General features: G+C 53.5%; 1 protein-coding gene across 1 annotated transcript; it reads right to left on the reverse strand.

The window, feature by feature from the left end:
• Positions 1-6482: 6482 nt before the first annotated feature.
• LOC542835 (chaperone protein ClpB1) lies at positions 6483-9888 on the reverse strand. Its single transcript, XM_044559920.1, has 4 exons — positions 7768-9888; positions 7365-7644; positions 7068-7265; positions 6483-6983 (listed from the first exon to the last, which is right to left on the reverse strand). Exons 1-4 carry the CDS (start codon positions 9729-9731, stop codon positions 6672-6674), a joined length of 2754 nt encoding a protein of 917 aa, XP_044415855.1. The 5' UTR covers positions 9732-9888; the 3' UTR covers positions 6483-6671.
• Positions 9889-10200: the final 312 nt, after the last annotated feature.

Raw genomic sequence — 10200 nt, forward strand, 5'->3', positions numbered from 1 at the left:
AAGTAATTACATGGCGCTATTCAATGACACACAGGTCATACAATAAATAAAGACAGCTCCTATGGCTCCTGCCGGTTGTCATACTCATCGACATGCAAGTCGTGATTCCTATTACAAGAACATGATCAATCTCATACATCACATATATTTCATTCATCACATCCTTTTGGCCATATCACATCACAAGGCATATGCTGCAAAAACAAGTTAGACGTCCTCTAATTGTTGTTGCATGTTTTTACGTGGCTGCTATAGGTTTCTAGCAAGAACGTTTCTTACCTACGCCAAAACCACAACGTGATATGTCAATTTCTATTTACCCTTCATAAGGACCCTTTTCATCGAATCCTATCCGACTAAACTGGGAGAGACAGACACTCGCTAGCCACCTTATGCAACTAGTGCATGTCAGTCGGTGGAACCTGTCTCACGTAAGCGTACGTGTAAGGTCGGTCCGGGCCGCTTCATCCCACGATGCCGCCGAAACAAGATAAGACTAGTATTGACAAGTAAATTGACAAAATCGACGCCCACAACAATCTTGTGTTCTACTCGTGCATAGAAACTACGCATAGACCTAGCTCATGATGCCACTGTTGGAGAAGGTTGCAGAAAATAAAAAATTTCTACGCTTCACCAAGATCAATATATGGAGTCATCTAGCAACGAGAGAGAGGAGTGCATCTACATACCCTTGTAGATCGCGAGCGGAAGCGTTCAAGAGAACGGGGTTGATGGAGTCGTACTCGTCGTGATCCAAATCACCGATGATCCTAGCGCCGAACGGACAGCACCTCCGCGTTCAACACACGTACGGTTGGGAGAGACGTCTCCTCCTTCTTGATCCAGCAAGGGGGAAGGAGAGGTTGATGGAGATCCAGCAGCACGACGGCGTGGTGGTGGAAGTAGCGGGGATCTCGGCAGGGCTTCGCCAAGCTCAGTGAGAGGGAGAGGTGTTACGGGGGGAGAGGGAGGCGCCAGGGGCTTGGGTGCGCAGCCCTCCTTTCCCCCTCTCTATATAGGGGCCCTGGGGTGGGGGGGCACCGGCCCCCTAGAGATCCAATCTCAAGGGGGGGGGGGGCGGCCAAAGGGGGGAACTTGCCCCCCAAGTTAGGTGGGGCGCCCCCTACACCCAGGGTTTCCAACCCTAGGCGCAAGGGGAGGCCCAAGGGGGGCGCACCAGCCCACCAGGGGCTGGTTACCTTCCCACTTCAGCCCATGGGCCCCTCCGGGATAGGTGGCCCCACCCGGTGGACCCCTGGGACCCTTCCGGTGGTCCCGGTACAATACCGGTGACCCCCGAAACTTTCCCGGTGGCCGAAACTGGACTTCCTATATACAAATCTTTACCTCCGGACCATTCCGGAACTCCTCGTGATGTCCGGGATCTCATCCTGGACTCCGAACAACTTTCGGGTTACCGCATACTAATATCTCTACAACCCTAGCGTCACCAAACCTTAAGTGTGTAGACCCTACGGGTTCAGGAATCACGCAGACATGACCGAGACAGCTCTCCGGCCAATAACCAATAGCGGAATCTGGATACCCATGTTGGCTCCCACATGTTCCACGATGATCCCATTGAATGAACCACAATGTCGAGGATTCAAGTAATCCCGTATACAATTCCCTTTGTCAATCGGTATGTTACTTGCCCGAGATTCGATCGTCGGTATCCCAATACCTCGTTCAATCTCGTTACCGGCAAGTCACTTTACTCGTACCGTAATGCATGATCCCGTGGCCAATCACTTGGTCACATTGAGCTCATTATGATGATGCATTACCGAGTGGGCCCAGAGATACTCTCCGTCATACGGAGTGACAAATCCCAGTCTCGATTCGTGTCAACCCAACAGACACTTTCGGACATACCTGTAGTATACCTTTATAGCCACCCAGTTACATTGTGACGTTTGGTACACCCAAAGCACTCTTACGGTATCCGGGAGTTACACGATCTCATGGTCTAAGGAAATGATACTTGACATTAGAAAAGCTCTAGCAAACGAACTACACGATCTTGTGCTATGCTCAGGATTGGGTCTTGTCCATCACATCATTCTCCCAATGATGTGATCCCGTTATCAATGACATCGAATGTCCATGGTCAGGAAACTGTAACCATTCATTGATAAACGAGCTAGTCAACTAGAGGCTCACTAGGGACATGTTGTGGTCTATGTATTCACACATGTATTACAATTTCCAGATAACACAATTATAGCATGAACAATAGACAATTATCATGAACAAGGAAATATAATAATGACCATTTTATTATTGCCTCTAGGGTATATTTCCAACACCCCGCTCACGAGCGGCTCGAGGAGGCAGTTGCGCTCGAGGAGGCCGGCTGCTGGAACGAGGCCAAGCAGCAGCGGCTGGTACAGAGCAGCAACGGCCACCCCAGGGCAGTGTCCACTCCAGGGCGTATCCCGACCGGACACGGGACGAGCAGGCCCGGCCGGATCCGCGACGAGTGGCGGACGAGTGGCAAGAAGGAGCCCCTGCCGCGGACGGGACGAGCAGGTCCCGGCCGGATCCACGTCGAGGGGCAAGGAGGAGCCCTGGCCGGGCGCGAGACGAGCATGGCCCGGCCGGATCCGCGATGAGGTGCGGCTGAGCCTGACGGGGAGGCCGGGCACATGACTAGCAGGCCCCGGCGGATCCGCGGCGAGAAGGACCGGGGGCGGCCAGAATCGGATAGAGAGCAGCGTCAGCCGGACGGCAACGGGACGGAGCAAATTGGAGGAGGAGAGCTAGCACGGAGTTGCAGCGTGCGGGAGAGGGAGGAACCTAATTAACACCTGATACCATGTTGGATAAACAATAACTGGCATTGCTGAGGGCCATGGGCCAGTACATATACAGATGTGGTAAAGTGCAGAAAAGCCCCTTATACAATGGGGATGTACACAAGTAACTATACACATCTAACACCGAGTATACTACTGATGCTCCCATCCGAACTATATCTTTAAAATAATATAATAATTGTAAAAGAACATATCTTTTGTGATATGAAGTATTGTACTTGTATAAAAAATTAGCCAAATAATACTTCCATGATATTCTGGGCGAAGAAAACAAAGCTAATCTTTTCCTAATAATAAGAATTGAGTTTATAAAGGCACGAGCCCAGCCCAACTAAGCCAGCGACCACAGCCCACAAAACCAAAGGGTTAAAGCCCTGGGCAAGGCCAAAAAATTACTCTTGTGCAGAATAGTCCCGCCTTGCTCCCTTACATTAAATACTCCTAATTTATATACGCTTTTTAGTTTTCTCAGCGTCAAGGAGCTGGAATTAAGGAGTGAAGGGTGTGACAACTAAGCGTGCAAGGAAAAAGAAAGTCTCTGACTTGAGAATAAGGATGGCTCTCATGGACCGTCTAATCAAAGGCTTAGGAAGGATAAATGATGACGCCTGGTTGGCTGGTTTCTTGTTCAAATTAAAACAAGCAGGCATGTACAGAGCACACATTTGTCAAGTTCCTAAACTTTTTAGAGATTCTAATATAGATACATACGGAGAGGGAGTAGAGGGAGTAGTGCAGGCATGTAATAATTAGTGCTCAGGAGTGACGAATCAAAAACATGCTGAAACCAAAACTGAAAGCTAACCATTTTCATCTCACTAAGTGGAAATGCTTTATTTTTGCCTTGATGAAAGGGGAGTACTAGGCGCCGGTGCGCCGGCCCAATAGTTGGGACGGTTGAGCCTCAGCCGCCCGATGCAGCGAGCCGCTGCCATTCGATCTGCGTGCGACCACATCATCATTACCGTTGCGTCGTTAGCACGCGATTGCGTAACTCCATGTGGGTCTAGAAGATAATGTATCCAATTAAGGTATTATACATGCTGCACTGGACAACCATAGAATCGCCTTCCAGTTAAGGTTCCATCAAATGCCACACACTTAATTGGCCTCATGTGGTGCATCATGCAGGTGGGTTCAGAAAGCTCGAGCTGGCCACAGAAAAGAGGCTCCACGGTGGTGTCAGGGGTCTCCTGCATGAACGCATCAACAAAATCACCTTAGCTCATCAACAAGACATAGATCGAAAATTAATTCCCCAATCCAACAAGAACCCTAACCCTAGTTTTGAAGCATGCATAAACCTAGCTCAAATAGCAACCATAAGCCTGCCTACTAAATAACAGTAACCAAAGCTTACCCTAGCTCACCAAGATGAACTAGCTCCTAGATGAACCCTAACCCTAGCTCAGCAGACCAAAAATCTTACCCAAAGAGCCATTTCCATGCTTGCGATGTCGCACTCACCCTCTGAGCTTGTATCCCCGTCATTCCAGGAAGGCATGGTGGCGGTGGAGCTTTCACAACGCAAGTCGCCGCCGGCGTCGAAGAGCAGAGAGGAGAGTGAGAGTGAGAGCAGAGATGAGTGCGGGCAGGGGAGGAGAGTGAGAGGGAGGGAGACAGTGACTTAATAATCACCAGGGCAGCGAGCGGGTACAGCCCGACTGCACCGGTCCGAGTAATGGGTGTTAACGGCCTCGCTGTCAGCCATGGCGCGACATGCCTGGCAAGCGGGTCCGGACCGTCAGAAAACGGTTTAAAACGCTAGCAACTGGCAATTTGGGTTTTTTGAGACAAACGACAAGAAAAGTGGTAGGTATCAGCCACAAATAAAAAAGTGGTGATTTTTTTGGAACCCTAACACGAAAAATGATAGTTTTATGCTATTCACTCGCGGAATGGTGAATGTGAGTGGAGTGTGCGATGCGACGACGACGACTGATGATTCTCTGTACTGTCGGTTGTGCTGTGTCCCAAAAACATCCAGGATTTTTTTTAAAAAATTTACCACTCGCGACAGATATTTTGGGATGGAGGGAGTACTAGTTTTGGCTGCCCGAGGCAACGACTGCCATGGACGGCGGCCTTGCGCTTGCCCTGCGCGCCGATGCGGAGGAGACGTGAGGGAGAGCATGGGGAGGAACGAGGAGGCGGCAGAGAAGGGTTCGTCATCGCCGTGGCAACACTCTCCGATCGAAGTGGTGGTCGAGGGCTGCAGGGCTGGAGGGACTGGGACAACGAGCGCTTGCTCCTCTGCAGGGGCGGGGGGGGGGGGGGGGGGGGGGGGGGATTCGGCGGCTGGCGGCAGCGTCAGCAACTAAGGACAGTGAAATAGGGAACCTGAACAGAGACAGTGCGTGCATTTTGTATTGCAACGACTGTCTCTTTTATGAGAGCGTGCATGTTTGTGTAGTCCAAGTCGTTTGGGTCAAGCCCAAAAAGTTCAAGAAAAACATTTGTTCAAAATATGTTCTTTTTCAGAGAAATGTTCAAAATTCATAAAAAAGATAACTCTTCTTTAAAAAGTTTTTCAAATTTATGCAAACATTAACTTTTATTGAAAAAGAAAATTTTAACGTTTAACCTTATCTTCAACGTTTATTGAAATTGGATATAAAAAATGGTGCACAATGACACATGAAGCAGGTTGTGCAAAAAAACATTTTTCAAAAAACAAAACATTTTCAGAAATATAGTGTGCAGAAAAAATGCTATTACCCCTAAAAATGATTCTTTGCAAGAAAAACATCTGTTCAAAAAGTGATATTTTTTAAAGAAATGTTCAAATTTCATAAAAATGTTAACTATTCTTTAAAAAGTATCCTAATTTTATGTAAACATTACCTTCTATTTTTTTTTTAAAAAAAAATTTAACGTTTAACATTTTCATTAACTTTTATTACAATTAGATATAAAATGGTGCATAATGGCACAGGAAGCAGGTTGTGCCTTTTTTTGCCCGGTGCAACGCACGGACATGTGTACCAATAGTACTATTCAAGTTACTTTGTCATCACTAATTTATTCATCTTTTGCCCTAAGTCAATGTGAAACAGTCCAGGAAGCTTTTTATACTAATCCAATACTTGATTATATTTCATTTTTTACTTTTTTTACTTTTTTACGGTTACTAAATTACTCGTATTTGGTACATATAGGGTGCACTCGCACCAAGTTCCCTTTGAGAATTTCCAAAGTTTCTTAACATGTCTGTTAATTATTGGTCAAAATGACTAGTGACTATTGCTCAACAGATGGAATTGGATGTTGAATGAATAACAAACTCATATATAGCTCGCATCAAGTTCCCTTTGAGAATTTTCAAAGTTTCTTGACATGTTGGAAAAAGAAATTGGGCCAGTCGCTTTTTTGAGCCGTCCGATGCAAAATCACTCGCTGAAAACCCTTTCTTCAACCGTGCTTCTCTGGCGAATGCCCACCCCACGTAAGAGACGACTTCCTTCTTCATCTCCGACGCTTTCTTCTTCATTCTCGAATTCAACCAACCCAAATTCGAATTTCAGTGACTCACATTTAGCTATTGTGTATAATTCGTTAGTTGGTTTTATCGGTCGATGCATTTGTCGCGATGATGATATAATAAGCGAGAAAAAAATTGCTTAGGTACACGATTTTTTTGGGCAAGAAACGACCAATTCGGAAGGCAATTCACAAGACACTCTATTCTCTTCGCTTTCAACCGACTCACAAAAACACAGAAGGAAGATTATTCCCGAAGCCGTAACAGCTTCCGGCCACACGACACACGCGTCACAGAGCCTCACCGCAACTCATCAACACACTCCATCCGACAGGCACTTCAGCAAGCTTCATTTCAGCTTCAAGAGTTCAAACATCCTCGTCCATGCTGTCCTCGTCCCCGTCCTCCATCACCCTCATCTTCTTCACGGCCTTGGCCGCCTCGCCGCCGCCGCCGCCGAGGGCGCCGTTGGGCACCTGGATGAGGATGTCGGACCTCTGCCCCGTCTCGGCGTTCACCAGCCCGCCGCTGCGGTCCACCCGGTAGGCCAGCTCGTCCTTGTTGGCGGCGTCGATGTACACCGTGCAGTTCTCGTCGATCTCCTCCTGGATCAGCATCTTGGACAGCTGCGTCACCACCCGCTTCTCGATCCACCTCCTGATCGGCCGAGCGCCATACACCTGCAACAACAAACAGAGTCAGCGTCCGAGTCCAAAGAAGGTGAAAAAAAATCAGAAATTTAGTAGTAGGATGCAGTCACGTACTGGATCGTAGGCCAGCGACAGGATGACGTCCAGCGCGGCGTCGGTGACGGCCAGGGCGACGCCGCGCTCGGCGAGCCGGACGGCCACGTCCTTCATCTGCAGGCGAGCGACCTTCCTCAGCTGCTCGTGGGACAGCGGGTCGAAGACGACGATCTCGTCCAGCCGGTTCAGCAGCTCCGGCCTGAAGTGCCTCCTCACCTGCGCACACAACCACACACGAAGTTCAGCATCACATTGCAGATCAGAGGTACATCGGTGCTTCTGTAGTGGAGATTGAGCTGATCCACACATACATACCTCCTGCATGACGAGGTCGCGCGCGACCTTCATGGAGTTCTTGCCGACCATCCCGGCGAGGAGGTGCTCGGCGCCGAGGTTGGAGGTCATGATGATCACGGTGTTCCGGAAGTCCACCGTCCTGCCTTGCCCGTCGGTCAGCCGGCCGTCGTCCAGCACCTGGAGGAGCGTGTTGAACACCGCCACGTGCGCCTTCTCCACCTCGTCGAACAGGATCACGCTGTACGGCCGCCTCCTCACCTGCTCCGTCAGCTGCCCGCCCTCCTCGTGCCCGACATAGCTGCATTCACAAGAACAATTTGTAATCCCAAATCAGAACCCAAATTCAGTCTTTGTTTACGGCTAAAAGAATGCAGCAATGAACAAATTTTAGTGGAAATCATCAGTGGCTCAGTGTGCTTACCCAGGTGGCGCTCCGATGAGGCGAGCGACGGAGTGCTGCTCCATGTACTCGGACATGTCGATGCGGACGAGCAGGTTCTCGTCGTCGAACAGCTGCTCGGCGAGGGCCTTGGCGAGCTCGGTCTTGCCTACGCCGGTCGGGCCCAGGAAGAGGAACGACCCGGTGGGCTGCTGCGGCCGTCCAAGCCCCGCCCTGGACCTCAGCACCGCCTCGGCGACGGCGTTCACGGCCTCCGTCTGCCCGACCACCCTCGTGTGCAGCCTGTCCGCCATGCCCACCAGCCGCTCCTTGTCGTTCTGCCCGAGCCGGGTCACCGGGATGCCGGTCCACCGGCTCACCACCTCCGCGATCTGCTCGGGGCCGACGGTCTCGGTGAGCATCAGGTTCTCGCCGGTCTCGCCCTCCAGCTTGGCGATGGCGGCGTCGATCTCCTGGAGGGCGCCGTACTTGAGGTCGGCGACGCGTGCCAGGTCCATGCGCCGCTCCGCCTCCTGCAGCGTGAACTGCAGCTCCTCGCGCCGCTGCTTCAGCTTCCGGATCTCGTCGATCCGCTCCTTCTCCTTGCGGTACTTCATGGTCAGCGGCTGCAGCTTGTCCCTCAGGTCGTCCAGCTCCTTCCTCACCTCCACCAGCCGGGCCTTGCTGGCCTTGTCCTTCTCCTTCTCCAGCGCGTGGAGCTCCACCTCCAGCTGAATCCGCTTCCTCTCCAGGTTGTCGATCTCCTCCGGCTGGCTGTCCAGCTGCACCCTCACGTTCGCGCACGCCTCGTCCACCAGGTCGATGGCCTTGTCCGGCAGGTGCCGGCCCATGATGTACCTCGCCGAGAGCTGCGCCGCGACGACGATGGCGCGGTCCTGGATGCGCACGCCGTGGTGCCCCTCGTACTTCTCCTTGAGCCCTCGCAGGATGCTGATGGTGTCGGCGACGCTCGGCTCGGCCACGTACACCTGCTGGAACCGCCGCTCGAACGCGGCGTCCTTCTCGACGTACTTGCGGTACTCCTCCAGCGTGGTGGCGCCGATGCACCGGAGCTGGCCACGCGCGAGCATCGGCTTGAACAGGTTGGCCGCGTCCATGGACCCCTCCGTCCTGCCGGCACCGAGGACGAGGTGTATCTCGTCGATGAAGAGGATGACCTTGCCGTCGGCCTCCTCCACCTCCTTGAGCACGGCCTTGAGCCGCTCCTCGAACTCGCCGCGGTACTTGGCGCCGGCGACGAGGGCGCCCATGTCGAGCGCGACGAGGCGGACGTCGAGCAGGTTGCTGGGCACGTCCCCGCGCACGACGCGCTGCGCGAGGCCCTCCACGACGGCCGTCTTGCCCACGCCGGGCTCGCCGATGAGGACGGGGTTGTTCTTGGTGCGGCGCGAGAGGATGCGCACGACGCGGCGGATCTCCTCGTCGCGGCCGATGACGGGGTCGAGCTTGCCGGCCACCTCGACGAGGTCGCGGCCGTACGTCTTGAGCGCCTGGAAGTTGGTGTCGCCGGAGGCGGACTCGACCTTGCGCGCGTTGTCCCCGCCGCGGAGCTTCTCGAGCTCGGCGCGCACCCGCGAGGCGGACACGCCGGCCTCCTTGAGGCAGTCGGCGATCTGCGCGTCCTCGAGGAGGCCCATGAGCAGCTGGTCGACGGCGAGGTGCGAGTCCCCGCGCTTCTTCTGCGCCGACTGCGCGCGGCGGATGGCCTTGATGAGCGCCGTGGAGGCCGGCACGGAGTCCGGCGGCGGCGACTGCGACGGCAGCTTCTTGAGCGCGGCGGAGAGCACGCGCTCGAACGAGTCCCCCGCGGACGCGTTCCCGCCGGACGCCCCCGCCACCGCCTGCCGCAGGATGCCCGACCTGTCCGCCGCCAGCGCCGCCGCCAGGTGCAGCGGCGTGATCTGCGCGTGGCCGGCCTCCGACGCCGCCTCGTGCGCCGCCACCAGCGCCTCGTTGGTCTTGTGCGTGAAGTTGTCCGGGTTCATGGCCGCCGCTGCTTGCGCTCACAACCTACAATGGATCAGACAGACTTTGGGTTGGAAGATTGATTGGGAATTTGGGATCACCAAGTGTTTGTGGGATTGCTCTGCTTCTGGAGTTCTGGATTCTGATGGTGTTGGGGGCCGGAGAGCGGCGGGCATAAGAAGGAGGGAGCGGAGAGTTCGCCGGGGGTCTAGAAGGTAGTGGAAGCCGCCGGAAACGGAAGCGGCGAGATGGCACTGGAGTGTTCGTCTGACGCTGTGGGGCCGCGCGCTCTCCTGGCCGTTGGATTGGCAGGGGCGGCGCCTCCGATGCGCGACGCTTGTGCACGCAGTGGATGCGGTTGCTCGGTGTCGGCTTTCTCGGGCCCGGTATCTAGGCGGTAGTGTCTGACCTGTGGGCTAGGTGAGTCCACGGCTGGGTCCCGCGCACCATTTCTGGACTTTTTTTCCGTTCCATCCCACAAGTTCATTG

Source organism: Triticum aestivum, chromosome 1B, assembly GCF_018294505.1.
Source record: "Triticum aestivum cultivar Chinese Spring chromosome 1B, IWGSC CS RefSeq v2.1, whole genome shotgun sequence".
NCBI classification, from domain to species: domain Eukaryota; kingdom Viridiplantae; phylum Streptophyta; class Magnoliopsida; order Poales; family Poaceae; genus Triticum; species Triticum aestivum.